The sequence below is a fragment of the Triturus cristatus genome, chromosome 6 (assembly GCF_964204655.1).
Source record: "Triturus cristatus chromosome 6, aTriCri1.1, whole genome shotgun sequence".
NCBI lineage: Eukaryota > Metazoa > Chordata > Amphibia > Caudata > Salamandridae > Triturus > Triturus cristatus.
In genome coordinates this window covers 1555428787-1555451947 of record NC_140589.1, presented here as the reverse complement: position 1 = coordinate 1555451947, position 23161 = coordinate 1555428787, and the positions used below count along the sequence as shown (strand labels likewise).

The 23161-nt window shown below is 44.8% G+C and overlaps 1 protein-coding gene across 2 annotated transcripts in view; it reads left to right on the top strand.

The window, feature by feature from the left end:
* The first annotated feature begins 13152 nt into the window (after positions 1-13152).
* Positions 13153-23161, top strand: part of KIF16B (kinesin family member 16B) — a 1684060-nt gene continuing 1674051 nt past the window's right edge. For both annotated transcript variants that reach the window (XM_085612707.1, XM_085612706.1), the window contains exon 1: positions 13153-13411. In XM_085612707.1, coding sequence (XP_085468833.1) covers positions 13365-13411 — 47 coding nt within the window. In that variant the 5' untranslated portion in view covers positions 13153-13364. The remainder of the gene's footprint in view (positions 13412-23161) is intronic.

The following is a 23161-nucleotide window of genomic DNA, read 5'->3' as shown; positions in this document are numbered from 1 at the left end:
TTTTTACACTCATTATTCCAATGCCCCAATTTTCCGCACCCATGACAAGGAAACCTTTTCTTTGCCTCCTCTCTACTCATTCGTTCCTTCTGTTTTCCCCCATTATTTTCATTTTGGACTTGCCCATTTCCTTGATTTCCTGTCTGGCTGTTTAGTTGGAGTTCCTGCAGTTCTGCTAATTTTACTTGTGCCCACATTACTTTTTCTTCTAATTTCTTTCGTTTATTGTCAATCTCATCTCTGCAATACTTTGCGTATTTGAGAATGTCGTCTATGGGACTCGCTTGCCAACACATGTGTTGACGAATCATGTCTCCAATTTCTGGTTTTAAACCGGTCACAAATCGATACACAAAATGTCCCATATCTTTATCTCCAATGTTCTCAAATCCACTATACTGCTTAAATACCTGCATCAAGCATTCATAGTAAGTATGTATGGACTCATTTCTGTCCTGGGTTGTTCTATCTATCTTTACCCAATCTGTTTCTTTTGGAGGAATTTTCCCTTTCAGGAAAGTGATCACCTGGTGATATTTCTTCATTACATCTTCTGAAAGGGCTACTGTTTTCGCATCTCTCGGGTACTCATCACTAGACCAATCAACAGTAATTTTACATTCTGTCCATAAATCAGCAGGCACCACAATATCAAACAACCCATCCAAATCCTTTAACAACACTTTAGAAACTTTCACAAATCTTTCAACTTGCCGAGACCACTCAACTGGCTTTTCTCTTAACTTCGAAAATCATTTGTAAATGATAAAATATCCTGTCTGGTCCAAGGAACATGTACATATCCTCGTCCTGGTACCTCCCTCATAGAAAATAATCTTTCTACCTTTCCTGTTTCTTTCATCACATATTCAGGAGTAATGTGATTGGCATGTGCTTCTTCCCTTTTCCGCATCCATCTAGCTTTCCATTTGTCCAACTCACCCCATTTTTGTAAAATGGTAATTAATTCTTTAACCTGTCATTTTCTTCCAGACACACTCATATTTTCCAGGTCCTTATCACTGAATTCTGCTCTGTAGGGATTCTGTAATACTTTGGATTTCCCTATTTCAACTCCCATTTCAGAAGCTAAATCTGTCAATTTCTCATGGAATATCTTTGTATTCCTAGTGATACTTCTACAAATTAACAATACTTCTTCTTAACTGTAAGTACTTAACCTGTCTAATCCTACATTCCCAGCTATCATTTCTTCCAATTCCAATTTCAATTTGTAGATATCTTAGATTTTCATTGGCTGTTTTGGCTTGTCTATTCCATGTGCCCATCTTTCTATTTCTTCTGGGGATACTATTGTGGCACTCTTAACTCCTGTGGCTGTTTCTATTTGTACTTCCTTTGAACAGCTAGGTGTAACTCTTCTCGGGGTTTCATTTATCTGACCTCTTATCGGTAAATCCATTAATGATATTACCGATTCACATTCGCTGCCTTGATCATCAATGATTAGGTTCTCTTTTCTGGGTTCAGTTGTAGGTGTGGACATGACTTGTGGTTTGTGAGCGATCCTCTTATCCCTATATAATGGAACCACCGGACCTATAGTCACAGGTATAGTTAGTGCTTCAGGGTGAGTACTCAATTGGGTTATTTTCTGTATCAATTCCTCTCTATTCTTGTTTATTGCCTCTCTTTCTTTTTCCTGAAGTACCCTTCCATTTGTTGGGTCATGCATATCTTGGGGATCCAATGGTGTTCCCAAGACCGTAGCACTAGGAGTAGTTCTGCTCAGTTCCTCTTGCTATGGTGGAGGGTTTTTCATTAAGATGTCCTCCAAAAAATCATCTTCCGATTCTCCACTACCTGTCATCGTTAAATGTTTGGTCTTCTCTGTGCACTTGCCTCCTGACTGTTCCTCATCCATTAGTACAGGATATAATCCTTCAGCTACCATCACTTGTCTCCATTGTTTCATCTGACTATCTCGAGTTTCACACTTTAGTCTGGGATAAAATCCACTAATGTTTCTGCTACTTCTGGATCTATTGTGCTCAAATGCTTCAGTCTCCCATCCTCTAAAGCTTTATATTGGATTAATCTCGGTCGGGGCTCTAATTCATTCATTTTTAATCTCAGGTTATGGAGAATTCTCCCATTAAATGTACCGTGTTCTGGAAAAGCTAGCACTCCATACCCTTTCGTATATTCTATCCAATTCTCCAACCATACACAAGTATGATAGCCTCTCTCCATCATCATGTATGATGCGGACGTTTTCGGGGGAGGGATAAGAATTCCCTCTCTATTCTTAACGGGTTTATCCTTTTTAAAATAATTTATAATTTTCTGCATAAATGTCATCTTTCTTTTTTCTCCGTACAATGTAGGTATAAACCCTTTTATATATTGTTCTCTGGCAAAACCTAAATACCTTCTGTCGGGTCGATTCCCGAATTAATGTTGGATCGTGTCTCCACATACAAAACCCACTGTCAATTATTAGTGTAGCTTCTATTTTGTTAGCCAAATCAAATCTTCGCTTTTACTCTAATGTTTAACCAATAACAGCGCAGCTTCTATTCTTTCGACCAAACAAATTCTTTTTCACACTATGCGCTTAGCCAATACTAGCACGGCTTTTCTGTGACGTCAGTATCACTCCTTACTACTGACCCCTTCTTTACAATTTTGCGTCAGTCACATGCCCGCTTGTTCGAACCAATCCCAGCGCGGCCCTCTGTGACGTCAGTACAGCACCCGCAACTGACCCCTCCTTTGCAAGGTAACACAAAACTTATTTTTCTTTCAATTTTCATACAAATTCATTAAATGACAACATAGAAACATTCGCTACTCTGTTTGCTTCACTAAAATCAGAAAGTCGATTCACATTCACTGCGAGTAAAACTATTCCGCTTACTCTTCACACACTACGAGTAAAACTCTTCCGCTTACTCTTCACTCAATCACCGATGAACCTGCTACTCCTTCAGTACTATGCTTTCTAGGTGATATAGGACCAAAGTTTCACCAGCGAACTCTTTGCTATCAATCACTCTTACTTTTATACAAAATAGTCCCTAATTCAGCACTGTCAGCCTTGCATAGCCCTTCAGCGCTACCTTTAGCAAACGAGCAACCACACTGCAGTGTGGTTTCTATTCACCACCCGCTATTCAATATTCCTGGGAATTTACAGACAACATAAAACAAGTACAAACAGGTAAGTTAATACATAGCCAATAATTCAAATTCAAAGTTTTTCACCTAAATATTTAATAAATTAAACCATAGCTCTGCTACCAGAAAAACTGATCCAGCGGGTTACCAACCTCAGATACTCAATTATAATATACTCACTTGGGCCCATAAACACACACTCATTCATAATAGGCTAGTAAATACCGCTGGGGTCAATTTATTGTGCTAATACCTGTAAGATTAATTTTATCTAATTATATCTTACCAACCCTCTTGATCTAATGTATTTTCCTCTGGCCAATGGACCTTTTAGTTAACTAAATAGGTGAAAAATTACATATCATAAGCATTTATTAAAGAACCACAGACTCAGGAGAGTTTAAATTGTTTATCTAATAAATTCATGTGAGCCAAGAACCATAATACAGTTAGAACACCATCTTTGACAAGGGGAGGGAAAGAAGATAATTCAATCAGAATACTCATTAAACAAAGTTATTTCGATGACAGAACCTGAATAGGGAGGAAAAAGAGAGAGCAGTACATTGACATACTACACAGAATAATATTTACCTAGTATGGTGTGGAAACCAACCCCTTGGCCAAGGAATTAGAAAAGGTCCCCTGGGACAGATCAGGCGACAAAAGCTCAGGACAGGATTCAGGACAGGATAGATGACCTCTTCTAGATACGACGCCTGCGCCGCACCCCTCTCTGACACTATCTTCCTCCTCGATTCTTCCGCAATCTCCTCTATTATGTGCCTCATCAATTCTTCTGCGATGTTCTTCTAATTAATTGGCTCAAAAGTTCTAAGTCTGGATTTGGAACTTCTTCAGTATTTTCTTAATTTTCTGACAGCTTATCGGTCTCTCAGCATTCTCCGTCTCTCTGTGTAAACTAATCTACCTAAACTACCTCTATTATACCTTTCTAATGGCATGTACCACCCCTAAATGTTTCGAAATTACGAAACTCCTAACTCTGATTGGACAAGGAAAGGGGAGAAGATCATCACACCATGCTAAGTTTAATACTTTTTCTTTCAGCTCATTGTTCTATGTTCCCTCCCCTTAATTTACTTTCACATGCATTATTTCCCACCCGTATTCACAAGTTAATCAATACAATGTATGCAATTTTATTTAAAATCCTTTCCGTTCTCAGGACATCATGCTTGTTCCCAGGGCATGTGACTTTTCTTTTGGATGACATTCAAGGCTTTGCATCGCGCCTCCTGGGTCATTACAACTGCGCATGTGAAATGGTCATGTGATGCGCAAGCTTCAGTCCCGCACGGAGGCCCAAATACGAACTGATAGAGAGGTCAAAGAAAGAGAGTATTACAATAAAAAATAAATGATTTCACTGTATACCACTTATCTCTACTATATTCCCATTTACTTATATAATTATTTTGCATTTGCATTTTAGTAAACTTACATGGTTTAGTTTCAGCAAAGCATGCGCATTATCATATGAGTTCCAAGAGGCCATTTTAATGGCAACTACGCATCTGCAAAGATTTCCCTCCAAGCGATAGTACGTCATACTGCGTAGATGCAGTAGACGCATGCGCAATGCAGAATCCAGCGTTTAGCAACTATTTTAGAGACACACAGGTTACTTGTTAATAATACACATAGGCAAGCTTCCCCTAGATTCAATGTACGGATTTTCAGGTGCTTATTAGTATTTACGGACACAATTATTACGGTATTACAAGTTATTTGAGAGGATTGCTTCCAAGCAAGTCTCTGTTATACGAGTCTCTGGAGTTCCCACGAGGCACAGGGTCAAGACTGATTTGCATATGGCTGGGTTCAAACTGGAACGGCATGGTGAGCAAAAAAACGATGGATTTAGGTCCAGATCTCTGTACTGGGGTGAATGTATGACATTGTTCTGCATTCTGTCCATCAATTGTTGTTTTTGCATTTGTCACCCCGAGTGGGAAGGGTATGCCCAGACGTGGGTCCCTTGCTCTCCATGCCACTGGAAATCAAGCAAGCCTGGCTGAAGACGGCTGAAATGCCAGAAACCGGTCCTAGGATGCTTGTTTCCAGTCCAGGGAGGACCTGGCTTGGCAGTTCGGGCTGGACTGTTCCCACGAGGCACAGGGTCAAGACTGATTTGCATATGGCTGGGTTCAAACTGGAACGGCATGGTGAGCAAAAAAACGATGGATTTAGGTCCAGATCTCTGTACTGGGGTGAATGTATGACATTGTTCTGCATTCTGTCCATCAATTGTTGTTTTTGTATTAGTATTTACGGACACAATTATTACGGTATTACAAGTTATTTGAGAGGATTGCTTCCAAGCAAGTCTCTGTTATACGAGTCCTTGCTCCATCACCTGCCAGTGGCTTCACGTAGAGAACAAACAGGTAAGGTTTGTATCACAACATATGTCGCCCAATCTCTTAACCTTTCAGAGTTTTAGCAAAGTTTTGCTTACTTTAAAATGACTGCCTCACAGAGCTTAATTTGAGCCATGGGTTTCCGGTGCTCGGCACTGGCACTTAATTCTCAGCACCTGCTCTAATGATTAGTTTGCCACATGATAGTGCTGTTGTCTAATTTTGAGATGAGGAGTTGCTTAATCATTCAATGTACATTAAAAATGATTATTACCTGCCGCTGACTCTATTCTTATACCTTTAGGTGGATGGAATAGTCTGAATTGTCACACTTGTAAGAGTATGATGGTTAGTAGTTTTGTTGGTACTGCCATTGGCAGCGCTAGCAGGGACAATAGGTGGTGCAAAATGCAGTGGGCTCCTGAGAAGGGCCCTGGCACGTACCTTTTTACAAATTAGGCACTGCTACCTTACAAGCAGTTTCCATTGATGGCCCTTGGGCTGAACTAATAATTTGATGTATCACAATATACGTAAATGGTAAAATTTGAACTAAAAATTAGTTTTAAAACGTTGAAAAAACCAACTACATGAGGCTCACTTCGGAAATATGTGTCACTTCAGATGAACGAAACTTTGCAACTATGTTACTACTCGATACGCACAGTGCCCTGGAGAATATTTTTGGATCAGAAACTGTGAAAAACACAACATTAAGAACATCAAGCATTATTATATAGAGGCAGAGCCCTTCACCTTATTATTTCCAAAGAAGACATACTAACAGTCGACTCTACACCAGTTGACTTGTCTGACGGCTTTCTCATCCCCTTCTCAATGCACCTATCTTATTCTGTAAATGTTGGAAAACCTAAAAGGGCAACTACTTGGTTTTGCAACACCAAAAACATCGACCATGACACTCTCTGCAACACAGCCATGAAGGCACTACCAGTATTCAGGCCCAACTCTGACGTCAATGATTTGACCACCCAGTGTCTCACCAGTCGTTCTGTCTTGATAGACAATGTTGCTCCGCTACAAAGCAAAAAGAAAACGTCCACATCTCTTGCCCATGGTTTATTAAGTCCCTCTATGAAGAAAGAAATAATCTGAGGTACTTGGAGAGGAAATGGAGATAGTCCCCTTCCACCATGAATCTCTCTAATCTCTGTTACGCAAGAGCACGCTATCACAAACACATCTTTAGAGAAAAAGCGAATCACTTCAGAACCCTCCTCGACTCTGCCAAGAACAGACCTAAAAAATGATTTGACCTAATCAAAACTACCAGCAACTCTTCCTCTACCATCAAATTTGATGACCCTCTGAAGAAAACAGCAGAATTTGCAAAATTCTTCAAAGACAAAGCGAAATCACTCATTGACCATGTCACTCATCCTACCCCTGTGAGGACTGCAAATACAAAGACGGCACCAAAGATGCCGCCCTCAAGAGCATTCTGAAAACATAACTTTTAAACCATTCTGTTGACCCCATCCTTAGGGACATTGCAATTGACTGCTACACCTACACGCTCCCCTACTGGACTATCAGGTCAACCTCTTGCTCAGCCAAGGCTCCCTTCCTGATGCCCTCAAAACAGGTCAGCTTACCACACTTCTGAAGAAACCCTCTGTTGATGGGAATAACCTCAACAATTTCCACCCTATAACCAACCGCCGTTTCCTTACTAAAATCACTGAAAGATGTGTAGCGGAGCAACTTTCCCAACATATCAAGGACAACAACCTTCTTGGGGAATTTCAATCCAGCTTAAATCAAGGCTGCAGCACTGAAACAGCACTGCTACAGGTTATTGATGATGCCCTGCGAGAACTCGGCTTAGGCAACTCATATCTCCTGATCCTTCTGGACCTATCTGTAGCCTTTGACACTGTTAACCATAACACTCTTCTGAGCACACTAAAAAAAGAATGGGATTTGAAGGCATAGTGCTCACATGGTTTGAATCATACCCCTTGGGCAGATCTCAGATGATTAAAATAGCAAACTGTCTCTCTACATCAAAGGCTGTGGATCAAGGCGTCCCTCAAGGGTTGATCCTCGCTCCCACCCTTTTCAATATTTTAATTGAAACCATTGACAGTGGCGTAGCTGTCGGGGGCGTTCCACCCTGGAAAGCACTTTTCTGGGGGCAGTGGCGAGCGTAAGGTAAGTTTTCTTTTTTTATTATTTTATTTCCCCTCGTCGTCGACTGTTGACTCCCCCACTCTTACCAGCACTGGCCATCACTGGGTGGCAAACTAAGGGACCGCCCCGGGCGACAAAAGCTCTAGCTACACCACTGACCATTGGGAAACCTTCTAAAAAAGTCTGGGATCCACTATCACCTCTATGCTGACGACATTCAATCCTACCTAAAGGTGTCCTCCGCACACAACATTTCAATCCCCGACACCACACTCAACTCCATCCAAGATTGGATGACATCTCATCATCTTATTCTGAATGCCTTCAAAACTGAATTCCTTCTTCTCTCAAACTTGAACTCTCCACCTCCTGTTCAAACATGGATGGATAATCTGAACATTATTAACAACAAACCTAACATCGTTGACAGTGCCAAATCCCTAGGTGTCATCCTAGATAAAAGACTCAATTTACAATCCCAAATCAACACCATGGCCAAAAATGCATGCTACCAACTGTGCCTTCTCTGGAGGATTCGGCATTTTTTATTCCTAAGCAAGACCTGAAAACTCTGGCACGTTCTAGACTGGACTACTGTAATTCTCTCCTTACTGGCCTCCCCAAAACCCACCTATCCCCTCTAAAATCCATCTTCCATTCAGCTGGACGTTTCGTCTATGAGGTCAAAAGAAATTACCATATTATACCCACACTGATTTCTCTTCACTGACATCCCATTGAAGCTAGGGCAATTTACAAGACTGCCTGCATCATCCATGAGGCCTTATACAATTTAAACCCCTCGTTACCTGGTCAACAAACTCAAAATATCAGGCAGCTCCAGCCTTTCACATGATGGAGAGGTTTGCAAAATGTACCCTCATGAAATTAAGTACCCCATAATATGTGTTATCTGCATGAATTAACTAACCCTGAATACACAAAACACACATGGGGCAAAACGCATTTCATCTAATATACTAAAGTGTGATGGCATGAACACGTGTTAACTGTTTGCGCTTTGAAAAATCGTACTAATGCATGATTATGCTATGTTGTACATTGCACATTTTAAACCAGATTGGTCGCACACTGCTACACCTACCAGTCGTGTTCCCCCAATGAAAGTGGTCCCTGAAGGTCAGCGTCGGCGGATACACCTATGCTCGAGTGTGAATGCAAGTATGCGTGGCGTGTGCCATCCCTGGACACGTGTTTCGAGGTAGTTGCCTCTCGTCAGCAGGGAGTAGGAAAATGTGTGGGGTTGCTGTGTAAGCTGCTAAAATCGTTATCAGGTCTAGTACCTCTCGTAGCGCGCAGGTGCGTAACCATGAGTCCGTCGACTCCACCGGCTCAAGGGAGCCTGAATATAAAGTTAAACCAGATTGGTCGCACACTGCTACACCTACCAGTCGTGTTCCCCCAATGAAAGTGGTCCCTGAAGGTCAGCGTCGGCGGATACACCTATGCTCGAGTGTGAATGCAAGTATGCGTGGCGTGTGCCATCCCTGGACACGTGTTTCGAGGTAGTTGCCTCTCGTCAGCAGGGAGTAGGAAAATGTGTGGGGTTGCTGTGTAAGCTGCTAAAATCGTTATCAGGTCTAGTACCTCTCGTAGCGCGCAGGTGCGTAACCATGAGTCCGTCGACTCCACCGGCTCAAGGGAGCCTGAATATAAAGTTAAACCAGATTGGTCGCACACTGCTACACCTACCAGTCGTGTTCCCCCAATGAAAGTGGTCCCTGAAGGTCAGCGTCGGCGGATACACCTATGCTCGAGTGTGAATGCAAGTATGCGTGGCGTGTGCCATCCCTGGACACGTGTTTCGAGGTAGTTGCCTCTCGTCAGCAGGGAGTAGGAAAATGTGTGGGGTTGCTGTGTAAGCTGCTAAAATCGTTATCAGGTCTAGTATCTCTCGTAGCGCGCAGGTGCGTAACCATGAGTCCGTCGACTCCACCGGCTCAAGGGAGCCTGAATATAAAGTTAAACCAGATTGGTCGCACACTGCTACACCTACCAGTCGTGTTCCCCCAATGAAAGTGGTCCCTGAAGGTCAGCGTCGGCGGATACACCTATGCTCGAGTGTGAATGCAAGTATGCGTGGCGTGTGCCATCCCTGGACACGTGTTTCGAGGTAGTTGCCTCTCGTCAGCAGGGAGTAGGAAAATGTGTGGGGTTGCTGTGTAAGCTGCTAAAATCGTTATCAGGTCTAGTACCTCTCGTAGCGCGCAGGTGCGTAACCATGAGTCCGTCGACTCCACCGGCTCAAGGGAGCCTGAATATAAAGTTAAACCAGATTGGTCGCACACTGCTACACCTACCAGTCGTGTTCCCCCAATGAAAGTGGTCCCTGAAGGTCAGCGTCGGCGGATACACCTATGCTCGAGTGTGAATGCAAGTATGCGTGGCGTGTGCCATCCCTGGACACGTGTTTCGAGGTAGTTGCCTCTCGTCAGCAGGGAGTAGGAAAATGTGTGGGGTTGCTGTGTAAGCTGCTAAAATCGTTATCAGGTCTAGTACCTCTCGTAGCGCGCAGGTGCGTAACCATGAGTCCGTCGACTCCACCGGCTCAAGGGAGCCTGAATATAAAGTTAAACCAGATTGGTCGCACACTGCTACACCTACCAGTCGTGTTCCCCCAATGAAAGTGGTCCCTGAAGGTCAGCGTCGGCGGATACACCTATGCTCGAGTGTGAAATATGCGTGGCGTGTGCCATCCCTGGACACGTGTTTCGAGGTAGTTGCCTCTCGTCAGCAGGGAGTAGGAAAATGTGTGGGGTTGCTGTGTAAGCTGCTAAAATCGTTATCAGGTCTAGTACCTCTCGTAGCGCGCAGGTGCGTAACCATGAGTCCGTCGACTCCACCGGCTCAAGGGAGCCTGAATATAAAGTTAAACCATGTCTCGGGCTATATTTTAAAACCCGGGACATGTATCGGGTCTAGAGATTATCCGTTTAACAAGTACTTACTTGCACCCACTGGGGTGAACCACTCAAGAACTTCATGTACCAGCTTCCCATGGGGCAACCCGGAGGAGGAGCTAGCGGTGTGCGCTCCATAGCGGTTGTTTATATAAATGGCTCCCTTGAGCTTTGAGCTGACGAGCTCCTGGACGACGCACCTGCGTGCCTGTGCGGGCACTGAGGCCCTTGACGGTTGCTTGGCGGCCCTCTCTTCCACCCCTAACTATTTTCTCTACTGAGGAGGGAAGTTATCCCGAAACCCGAGCCATGTCTCGGGCTATATTTTAAAACCCGGGACATGTATCGGGTCTAGAGATTATCCGTTTAACAAGTACTTACTTGCACCCACTGGGGTGAACCACTCAAGAACTTCATGTACCAGCTTCCCATGGGGCAACCCGGAGGAGGAGCTAGCGGTGTGCGCTCCATAGCGGTTGTTTATATAAATGGCTCCCTTGAGCTTTGAGCTGACGAGCTCCTGGACGACGCACCTGCGTGCCTGTGCGGGCACTGAGGCCCTTGACGGTTGCTTGGCGGCCCTCTCTTCCACCCCTAACTATTTTCTCTACTGAGGAGGGAAGTTATCCCGAAACTGTCGAGTGTACCAGCTGACGTAATCCGTGTGAAGGACACGCTGACCTGTGTTCTGTTGTTTACGTGCCAAGAAGCGACAGTGACTGTGGGAACTATCATCGCGACATGCAATTCAAATGTGAAACGGATGTCATAATTACATTTAATGCAAGAATGTTGCAAATTTTATAACTTTTAATATTAGTAGTATATGACTGTATTTAGTCTTAACACTTCCTTTGTTAAAACCAGTATGGAGTGGATTTTTGATGAGAACCTGGTGAGAAGACCCTAACATGACCCGTGTCAACCAATCACAGTCCGAGTTTCTAGAGAAACTTCAACATTTTTAGAATCATGAGCCAGGAATTAGGGTATAATTGATGTCCCATCTTGGGGCGTGTCAGTCGATCGATGAATCAATGAGAGAAGCGAGGAGAGAGGGAGAGAGAGCGGATCAGAACAGAGAGGGAAGCTCACCAGAACCGAGACCGGACCAGAACAGCCTAGATCAATCAGCTATCTATTGGATTAGGTACGAGAACGTTGCGGGAGAGCTTGTGAGGAGACTGCGTTCGAGAAGTCCAGGAGTAAGGTAGATAGATTGGGAGTTTATTTTTGTTCATTAGTTTATTCTAAGGTTTATCCGCACCTGTCCTGTCAACTTTGTCCTCTCAGCCTATCTTTGAGGACCCCTGCCACAACCTCGGCCAAGGAAGTGGTTTTCCTGTTTCTTTGGTGGGTATCACACTCCTTTAATGCCTGAATCTCGCAATATATTTCTTGCAGAGTTTTCCGCTGTACCTTCTTTCTCCCATTCCTATGCACGCTTTGAGGTTGAGACAATGCTTCATTTTGATTACATTGCTTGATAAATTGTTTCTCTTATGTGTGATGTTGTATGTTGCACTGAAATCTGAATTCTGAGCATTTTATTATTAATAAGAAAAATATTAACCTGATAAATGACTCTGTGGTTATTCAGTTAAAGTGTTAAACTGTTTAAGTTAGTCATAGATTATCATCAATTGATCAACTAATGGTCTATCGACCAGAGGAAGACAGTTGAATTTAAGAATAGCAAGAAATGAGTAGTACTGTGTATACATAAACCTGACAAATTAAACACCCCTTTATCCAGCGCCCGTTTTTCAGGGATCATTTATGGGTAATGTGTAATGAGCCCCGTTGTTTGGTAAGTGGTTTATGTGAGATGAGTTTTCTGGTCCCTGGTTTAAGAATTAGGGGTTGCGATGGATCACACGCAATGCTGAAAATGTACGGCTCAAACCTTCAACTTTTAAAAGGGAAAGACTTATGGCGCAATCCTTCTCAGGCAAAAGGCAATGCGACTAGAATTTAATCTTGAATGAATCTGTAACTTTCACCAGAGTACCTTTAAGTTGTTTCACCTACTTCCATGCTACTCTCATTCCTTGTGCAATTTACTTTGCTTTATAGTAAAGCACTCTGACACCTCTGGGTAAAGTTCGCGCTATATAAAATGGCATAATAAATAGGTTAGGGAACAAGTATTTCTTTCAGTGGCACCTCTGGCGAATTCTGTGCAGCTGCCGATAGCAGCCCTGCAGATTGCAGACTTTTAAATCTGTAGCGCGAAATGCCTCACTCTCTCTGTCACTTCTCTCTACTGAGAGCATCCACGCTCCACCTCCTGTACTCCGGTACTTTGTCCTGAACTGGACTCCGTCCTCCTACCACTGACAGGGGGGCACATGGCGGTCTGTGCGTGCTAGAAGGAGGCGGAGCCCTCAAGCTAATGAGTGGCGTAGAAGGCAAAGGGGCAGGGCCCTACGCGGAAGAGAACGTATAAAATGTAGATGAAATTTACTGGCATTATGGAAATAGGGGGCGCGGTGTATTTAAAGGGCGTGGCCTGAATAGAAAAGGCGGAACCATTGCAGGGCGGAACAAGTACTAAGGGGCGGGGCTTGGGCCTCCGCGTAACCGGGTGTAGTCTCCGCACCCCGCAGATTTACTGGGAGCAACTCCTCCTGGGCATCAGGGGAGGAGCCGAGGGAAGTGAGGAGGTGTCGGGACTCAGAGCTTCCCGGCGGCTGCAGGAGGAGTCTGTTGAGACAACAGCAGGTAAACAGCAGCTGGCGGCGGTCACACGGGATGAGCAGCCATGGCATCGGTGAAGGTGGCAGTGCGGGTCCGGCCCATGAACCGCAGGTAAGAGTCACCGCTGGCCGCCAGTAGAAGAAACCCAGCGACAACGTCTGGGGTGGTCTGACCTGTGTGTACAGTCATTGGACCTTATTAAACATACGTCTGCAACCTACACAGTGAGCGTTTCCCATATCCCCATCGACAGCCTACTCGTCTGCCCGCCCACACACGGGACAACAACCAGAGCACCTGTGTTAACTTCCCTTTAAGAATGGTAGCCAAAAAGCAACTGTACTAGGATCTACACGCGAATGATAGCCAAACCACATCCGGGCTAGGAGCCTAAAATCTGTGACAGCTACAGAACTATTGTATCACGTCCCATAGAAATGCGACAGCCAATCGTACAAGTGTCAGGAGGGCTCTTACATCTGTACAAATTGTAAACATATTAAACAGTAAACATATCTGCCTAAACGCTTACCTCCACGTTGCCTGCTAAAACATACATGGCAGGGCTCTCATACCAGTGCTACCTAAACATTTGTACAAGCAGAAACATCTTTTTGTTCTACGTATAACCCACATATCACCAACACAAATTCGTTCTCATGTATGTGTTGGCAGTAGCCGTGCACCAACGCTACTGCCACCGAGTACATATTTGAGCCAGCACCCACAACTGTGTGACCAGGGTCGGATTGCCTCCAAAAATAGTCCCCAGTACCAAAATAAAAGTGCCCCCATTAGTAAACCAGATAGCTAAAAAAAAACGTGGCCCAGATTTACAAATCAGGCCAGTTTTTCCACTAACTTGTATAGACACTGTATTGGACTTTTGCAAGGTGTGGTAAATTGCATGCTTTTGTGTTTGCTGCAGGCATTGCTTGTGGTAATATCAGGTAAATCAACAGCAGGAACCGGCACACCTGGCCATAAATCAGGCCCACAACTCATCTGTCAGACCATCATGTCCGGTACTGCCTGATTGCACTATAAGCCAGTCCGACCCAGTGTGTTACTCTGAAACCTGGCTATACTCGATTACTGAGATCACCATAGACTGCACTCACTCATCAACTTGTGCCAAAAATCACACTCATATGGTTGTGTTTTTTCCTATTTAGTTGGGTTCACTGTTTCACAAACGCATGCTACACATTAGTTTATAATATATAGAGGGGTGCATTTATTTTGATTTTTAATAAATGGAAAATTTGATGAAACGCAGACATTTCTGTACAATATTGCACATCTTTCCCTGCCCCTCTGTTGGGGGAGAGGCCATGTCCTAAATGCATATCATACCAAAACTCCTACTAACCCAGAGCTCAGCGAGTCACTCAGAAAAACTACTGCAGTTACATGAGCTCTCGCAGTTTTTCGAGGATTGCTGCAGTAAATGTCTTTGCCGAAGGTACTGTGATTTAGGAGCAGGTTCAAAATAGTTAAACTTGGTGTGCACTCAAAGATATTTTAAAAATACTTAATATTTAATTATGAAAACATCCATCCGTCGGGCAGAAGGAGGAGGGAGTGTCCAAATATGTTTATAAATGTTACTGCAAAGCTCCCAAAATCAACTTAACCCCCCCCCCCCCCCCCCCACCCCAAAAAAAACCCACTGCAGTGGCAGGTAGGATAGTATAAAATGTTTAAAGTGCACTAATACCCAAAGCTGTCAAGGCGCTGAGCAGACGGAGGAGGAGTGAGACACACTTGCAGCCATCTAAGCTGAAAGTAGCCATGTTTTCCAAAGTTTTCTGAAAACTGGAAAAGAGTCCGCATTGGAAGGTGGGCAAGGAATTCCGAAGCTTGGTGGCTGCTACAGAAAAGGAGTGGCCGCACCCATTTGGACCTGCCAAATCTGGTAGACACCATTTTTTTTTCTGGGTGGAGGATCGCAAGGTCCTCCCTGGGGTATACCATTGGAACAGGGTTTTCAGAAATGGGTAACCTATACTGTGCATGCCTTATATACCATACTCGGGACCTTGAAGGAAATGCGCTTCCTGATGGGGAGCCAGTGCAAGGCATGAATCCCCTTCCTCACTGAAGGATGCTTCGGAATATTATGGCTCAGCCTTGTCGCTGCGTTCTGTACCACCGGGATCTTGTTCAGTGATACTGCATTGATGATAATGTACAGAGTGTTGCAGTAGTGCAGCCGAGAAGTGACTAGTGCAATGATGGTAGACCGATGCAGTTCGGACAGAATATACGGCAGCACCTTTCTAAGAGTTTTTAAAATATGGAAGCAAGTGCTAAGTGTACGGCTGACCTAAGCATCGAAGGTCAGACTCACTTCAAAAGGGACTCCCAAATTTTTCGCTCTCCTAACCAGAACAGGAAGGGGACCATATCTGCAGGCCATCAGGCATTTGACCAGATGGAATTCTGTGAGAAATACCAGCACCTCGGTCTTGTCTGCTTTGAGCTTTAGTGAGTTGCCCTTCATCCTGCAGATAATGCTGGACATGCACTGATTGAACTTCTCTGCGACAGATTGCAAATCATTCAAGATGGAAACAATGATTTGCATGTTGTCCTCATAGGAGAGCACCTGAAATCCGATGGATCGCACCAGCTCAGCCAAAGGGGTCACATAGAGGTTAAAAAGAGTGCGTCTCAATGATGATCCTTGGGGAACCCCACAGGGAAGCCCAAAGGCATTTGATCTAAAGCCTCTGCAGCTAACAATGTGAGTTCTATCTGACATAAAAGAGTGGAGAAGCTGCAGGGCCCTTCCTGTGACTCCTACTTCCTGTAGACGCTGAGTCATTTGATCTGGGGAGACTGTGTTGAATACCGCCGATCCATCCTGATCAACCTGCGTGCAAATACAATCAGCTGCCGCAATACGGACAGACTCGGTGCTATGACCGGCACAGAACCCATTCTGAGAGAGATCTAAGATCTCCTCCTGGGATTCAGCGTACTTAATCAGTTCAATGTTGATGAATCTCCCCAGGATTTTAGCAGGGGCGGGGAGAAGGGAAATCAGCTGGAAGTTTTTCAACTCTAAGGGATCGGCATTAGGTTTTTTGAGAAGCGGTGAAACAATGGCTTCCATCCAAATAACCCGGTATCTACCAGATTAAAGTATATCGTTGAACACCTTGCAGAGGAAATTTGCTACTAAGTCAGGCACCAGTTTAAGTATGTAGGGCCTGCAAGGGTCCAAAGGGGCGCCGTATTTAAGGCCCAGTAAAAGTTCCTTTGTTTGCTGAACCATGATTTGAGAGAAAGAGGTAAGCGCATTCTTACCAAAATCCTGGGTAAGTTCCCCTGCAACCGGTTTCTCCCCTCCAGTAGGGATGAGCTCATGAAAGATCTTAAGGACTTAGTCCTCCTGAAAGTAGATTGTTACTCTGTCACAGACATCTTTGGAGGGGTTCAGCAGCTGTGACCCTGGTGGCTCAGAAATCTCCCCCCTATAACTTCGAATAGTATGCTGGAGGAGTTATCTGCCAACATGATCTTTTCAGCTAAAAAATGGGATTTGGCCTGGAAGATGGCATGTTTATATTTCTGCTTAAGAGATTTCTGCTTGACCTTTTCCCTAGAGCAAGGGTCAGCACACCATTTACGTTCTTGTCTGCGGCTTTCCCGCCTAACGGACATGAGCTCTTCCGACAACCATGGGGCCGAAGGTTTTGCTCTTTTAATGACCGTTTTTAAAGTGGGCAACAATGTCTAGGGCCTCATTGATCCAGTCGCGAAAACTCTTGCCGTGATGTGCCTCCCTTTGGATACCATAGCCAAGGTTGCTTCCCAATTAGTGGCTGTGAACTTGTTCAGTCCCCTGCAGCGTATATGACTCAGGGAGGAACACTCGTTCACCTCAATAGTGTGGCGTGGAAAGAATTTAAACTCTTGCCGTGATGTGCCTCCCTTTGGATACCATAGCCAAGGTTGCTTCCCAATTAGTGGCTGTGAACTTGTTCAGTCCCCTGCAGCGTATATGACTCAGGGAGGAACAGTCGTTCACCTCAATAGTGTGGGGTGGAAAGAATTTAAACTCTTGCCGTGATGTGCCTCCCTTTGGATACCATAGCCAAGGTTGCTTCCCAATTAGTGGCTGTGAACTTGTTCAGTCCCCTGCAGCGTATATGACTCAGGGAGGAACACTCGTTCACCTCAATAGTGTGGGGTGGAAAGAATTTAAACTCAATCAGCCATTGATTAGCCCAGCTGAGAGGCTGGACTGCCTTGATCGCTAAATTATTGTGTTTAGTGAAAATGCCATCCAGGGTGTAACTTGCAGTATGGGTTGGAGAACAAACCAATTGCTCAAATGGAATAGCCTCTTAAAGAATCATCGTCTAAACCCATAGAATCGAGCATCCTCCAGATGTATTTTTGGGGAGGTGATGAAGTGGGCAGGAACCTGTAATTCAGAAAGCGATATAGTTGATTGTAATGTCAAACGGAATTTATAAGAAAGCTCATCGCATTATTGGCCAGTGTGCTCTAAGTTCTAGTGAATGCCTCCAACCACATATTCCTCACCTTAGAATATCCTCCAGGTGCCGTAAGTGTAAGCATAAGAATATAATGTGGTACATGATCCAATCTCGCCAATGTGACTCCAGATAGAAGGCATATGGGCGTCCAGATGTAAGAGACCCTCCATCAAAGTCACTAGCCACAGAACAGACCCGATTCCTCAATTGGTCCCTACATGTTCCTAGTTTCCTGGGCTGTTGTTGACACTGCAGCATATCAAGCCCTTCAAAGAGGCCATACTTCAAAATTTCAATGGGTTTCCAGCTCCCTCTGGTGCACCTTGGGCCCCAAGGAACTGTTGGCAGCTCCAATCTTGTTAGTGCCCCGCAACGTCTTTTCTTGGGATTCATTTATTGTCCCGGCCCTTACCAACTCCTGTACAGATTTTCGCTTAAGCATAGAGATATATTTGTTCCCACGCCCAGCACTGGTGCATTATAGGGTACTGGCACTCATGTCAGACCCCAAATACATGTTGGCTCCAGTGCAACCTATATCCCAATATGATATTACCAAGGTGCAACCATTTGTCATGTTCCCTGTTCCTTTAGCGCGTAACAGCTATCAGCAGAGGCTCGATTATATTTTTGGTTCTGACTCTGATCCTGTCTAGAACAGGGTGCTTTGCCCCCCAGGGTATTGATAATGTTTAGGGGGATGGTTTTCGTGCTTTGCCCCCCAGGGTATTGATAATGTTTAGGGGGATGGTTTTCATGCTTTGCCCCCCAGGGTATTGATAATGTTTAGGGGGATGGTTTTCTCCCCCCCCCCCCCCCCATTCCCAATTATACTAACGTTGCCTTATACCTTGAGGCAAGAAAGTGCATCATTTGCAGTAGTGGTTCGGAGAGAAGCTGAGGAAGTAGAATTACAGCTGCCCTTCACTGAGACTTAAACACATGTTTTGTCTGAAATTCTACAGCTTGGTTAGTAACATCTGAGCCCTGGCTCCCATTCAATGATTCCTAGATACTCTGATGGCAACCTGGCCGAAACCATGTTCTTTTTTACCAGGTAGCCAGACATCATAGGCTGGCACCTGGTAATCCAGATTTTCTCACCAGGTACCCTTTTCCATAAAGTATCATTGTACAGGTCTTGACCAGTAAGGTGTAACTTAATTCATTTCCAGCCAATCGTCCGGACAGAGAATGAAAAAGTATTGATGCCTTTGGAAAGCCAATTTGTTTCTCTGGCAGAGAGGTAGTGCGGTCTGTAACCACAGTCTGCCACTTTGCCTATTAGGGTGATACCCCATTGTACATGGCAGCAAAGTCTTGCTGGCAACCCTAGAAGATCTTCAGGCGACTCTGCCTCGAACTAATCATGACTAGCAGTAAGGGACCAAGTATGTTGGGTTGGATATTCCAGATTGCATTGGCAGGGCGGTTGATACTAATGTTGTCCTTCTGTAGATTTGCCTGGATGATGTCAGTGGGGTTTTCTGTGGATGTACTGGCTTTGCTAATATGTATGCCGTTTGATGGGTCTTGCCTCTTTAGAGAGAACACAGAATATGCTTTGAAATCCTTTAAAGGCAGCATAGCAGCAGCACATCTTTTGGGATTTGTGATCCCTTCCAAACAATTTCCACAACAGTTCAGGAAACATGGGGGCTGTTCCAAGAGACTGGCATATAGACAGAGACAGCCTTCCCAGCCAGTGATGCAGCACACAACCTGGTCCTTTCTGAGCTGTGGACATGACCTGGCAGAGAGCTTGTAGTCCATCAGGGGCATCAGTCCTCTTACTCCTATTTCACTGAAAACCGCTTCAGGTTGCCCTCAGGGGCCCATGCCCAATAGTACTTTTCCAGGTTGGCAAGCTGCCAAGTCTTGACATGGGTTTTTATAATTGTTTAGAAAGGCTATGCCCTGAATTTTCTCTCCTTCCCACCCAATATCTCTCCTACACCAGAAGTTTCCTTAGAGTACCTGGCCATCCTGCTACAGCTTGCCCATCTGTTAATTTTTAATGGTGCTATAGAGAGGGTGTCGCACTTTGGGAAAAGCAGGGTTTGTTATTCCTGCTACTATGTAATTCCTTTTTCGGACCACCAATCCCTTAATGCCTTCATGTGAAAGGACCCATTCAAAATGCTTACACTAGCTCTGATCCTTTGTACTTTGGACCCGTGAGACTGGATGGTGCCATTGGACTTGCTGGACACATATTTTCATGTACCCATCCTGTATTTCCACATGCGTTTCCAGCAATTCAAGGTGGGCCAGGAGTATTTCCTTAGTCTTCATCAACCTCACCAGTGCCCCGCAATGGCAATGGTCCATGCCCATCTTCAGAGTGCAGGAATTTCTGTATTCCCATACCTAAATAACTGGCTGCTGAAGGCGGGTATCCTTGCTGCAGTTGTTCGAGGGCCACATCTGGACAACAGAAGAACTCCTGATATCTTTTAGGGTCACCACAAATGAGATGAAATCCCACCTGGCTGCTATTAAGTGGGGCAATTCTAGATACAGTGTTAAAAACTTTTTCACCACTGCTGTGTGCCAAGGACATTCAGGCAATGGTCCAAAGGATTCTTAGCCTTCTGTATCCTCCATGTCTGCTACACCCAGTGACACATGCAAAACCTTCAGTGGAATGTTTAAGTCCCAGGGGGCCCAGCATCAAGGTCACTTTTCCAAGTGTATCCAGGTCTCGAAAGAGAAGACCCGTGACCTGCAAGGGAGGCTGACTGACCGCATCTGCCCAACAGCAGATCACTCTTGCTTCTGGGTCATCTGGGGGAGGTGGAGGCCTCTGAACTCCAGTGGAGACTGGCTCTACTTCAACCTGTCCTTGAAGGCTTTCTTGCTGTCTATCATAAAGAGGCTAGAGCACATTCTCAATGACAACTCCACTGTGTGGGTCTGGAACATGCAGGGTGACGTGGTTTCCTGGGTCTTTGTGCCAAAAGGCTTTGCATCTTTGGAGGTGACTAAAGTGCCAGGACTCCTTCCTGGTCGACAACCATGTGGCAGTGTGCCTGAATGGCAGGGCAGATAAATTGCGCAAATATTTTAAGATCACAAAGGCCGTCTACATCCCGGTGTGAAATAAGATATCTTTCGCTTGTGGAGAGAGCCCCGGCTAGATCTCTCCACTACCGTCAAGAGGGAACAGTGCCAACAATTTATGTGTTGGGCTTTCTGCGAGAGCACTCATTAGACTCATTTCAGCTGGGATGGAACAAGGGACTTCTGCACACCCCCTACCACTACCTCTCCTGCCCCAAATACTGAAGATCAAAATCGATGGGGCCCAAGTCATTCTAGTGTTCCCAATTGAGCCAGGAGTGTGTAATACCTAGAACTCTTGAACGTGAGCGTCTATCCTTCGATAAGACTGCCACTTTGGGAGGACCTCCTGTTTCAGCAGTAGGGCAGGATCCTCCCCCTGATTCTACACAACTTGCACCTCTTTGCACGGAGATTGAGCAGTGGCAGTTGTCCGTGTTTGATTTGCAAAATAAAGTGGTGGATGTCATCCTTGCCACCAGGCACCCCTCCACAAAATCCATTTATGCTGGGGCAAATATGTAACCTGGTGTGGTGCCCCAGGACACTGACCCCTTACTGGCTATGCAGTCTGACATGATTTGGGTTTGTTTTGTTTTTAGCTCAGCAAGGCGTCTGTGTGCATTGTAGAAGATTATTTGTTGGTTCTCTGTCTTTTTATGTGTGCTGGACTAGCTGTCCTTGTTTAAATCGTCTGTTGTGATGAGGTTTATTAAAGGTTTGACACAAGTTTCTTCCCACACCATTTGTGATGCTACAGAGGGGCCTTTAACTTGATCTTGACATTTCCTATGTGTACACCTTTCAAGCATATTCATAGCTGCGCTCTGCTTCTCCTGACCATAAAGACGGTCTTCTTCATTGCGATTGTCAGCTTGTTGCATGCTTGAACTACAGGCACAATCAGTGCAACTGCGCTACATTACGTTTTTTTCCAGACAAATTGGTGCTGAGGACCCAGACGGCCTTCTTACCAAACGTCGTCACTCCTTTCTACGTGGGTAGTCAATCACTGTTTATTTTCCCACATTCCTCAAAAGAGGAGGAGAGACATAATCGGTTGGACCCAAGAGGTTTAAGCTTTTACGTTGATTTTGTGCAAAACCGTTCATTAGACCATCAACATTTTGTGGATTTTTCTGGTGCAGGTGGAAGGCTTTGCAGAAGAGGACTATGACAAGATGGATAGGCTTCTGCCCTAAGATCTGCCACACAGTAGCCAAAAAATAGCCCCTGGAAGGTCTGAGAGCCCATTCTACAATGGCTAACTAAGGCCACTGCCACTGCGTTGGTGCAAGGAGTGCCTGTCCATGATATCTGCAAAGCTGCGGCATGGGTGTCTGCGCACACATTTACAAAGCACTAGTGTTTTAACAGCGTGTCAAGTAGGAAGGACATTTCTTTTATTTTTTATGCAAGTCTCTATGGTTTGGGACCGCTCCAAGGAAAGTGGGGTCGGTGAGAGTTAAGAGAACATCACCTGCGAACATGCAGACCTTGCATTGCTTTCCCCTGAATGTAATCCCCGACTCTCTACTCTTGCCTCTTAGCGCCCGCCAGTGGTTCATCTGCTACATGAATAGTGGGAATCTCTCTCTCCTTCCCCTCTCAGCGATGATGGGCTGCGAGTGGATGCCATTTACTCTAATCCTCGTTTAAGGGTGCTTATAGTTAGCCAAGATCGGGCCTGTTATTTTAGGGCCACAATTGAGGCAGGGCAACAGTGCCGCTAGGTATTTCCAGTTAACCATGTTGAATGCCTATTCTGCTTCAAGAGTGATCAGGACCACCAAGATTTCTATGCATGACCTTGGCAATCAAGTGGGCAATCTGCTGACATTGCCGATACCCTGTCTTTCTTTTACAATCTGTACTTGATCTGCATCTACCAGGCCTGGGACAAGTGCCATCATTCTGTTTGGCAAGACATTTGTGAATTTTTAGAACTACATTGAGTAGCACACATGACCTTTAGGCAGAGCATACTTTTTATTCCTTTACCACTTTGTGGACCAAATGAAGATCAGCACCTTGCATGGAAGGGGTAATTCCACAGTAACTACCAAAGGACTACATGCCGCTGTTAAATGTTCAGCGAGGCACAAATCCAATACACTAAAGTCACCCAGCCCCACTGATTTAGTCACACTCTTCTCTCCCAAGGGGCTCTTAACCTCTGAAATTTCAATGGTTGCTCTGGCTCTTCACTCTAATAGGTGGCTATGGAGGGCATATCACAGTGTTGCAAGCATTATTTACTTAACTTGTTATCCTGTAAGCCTGG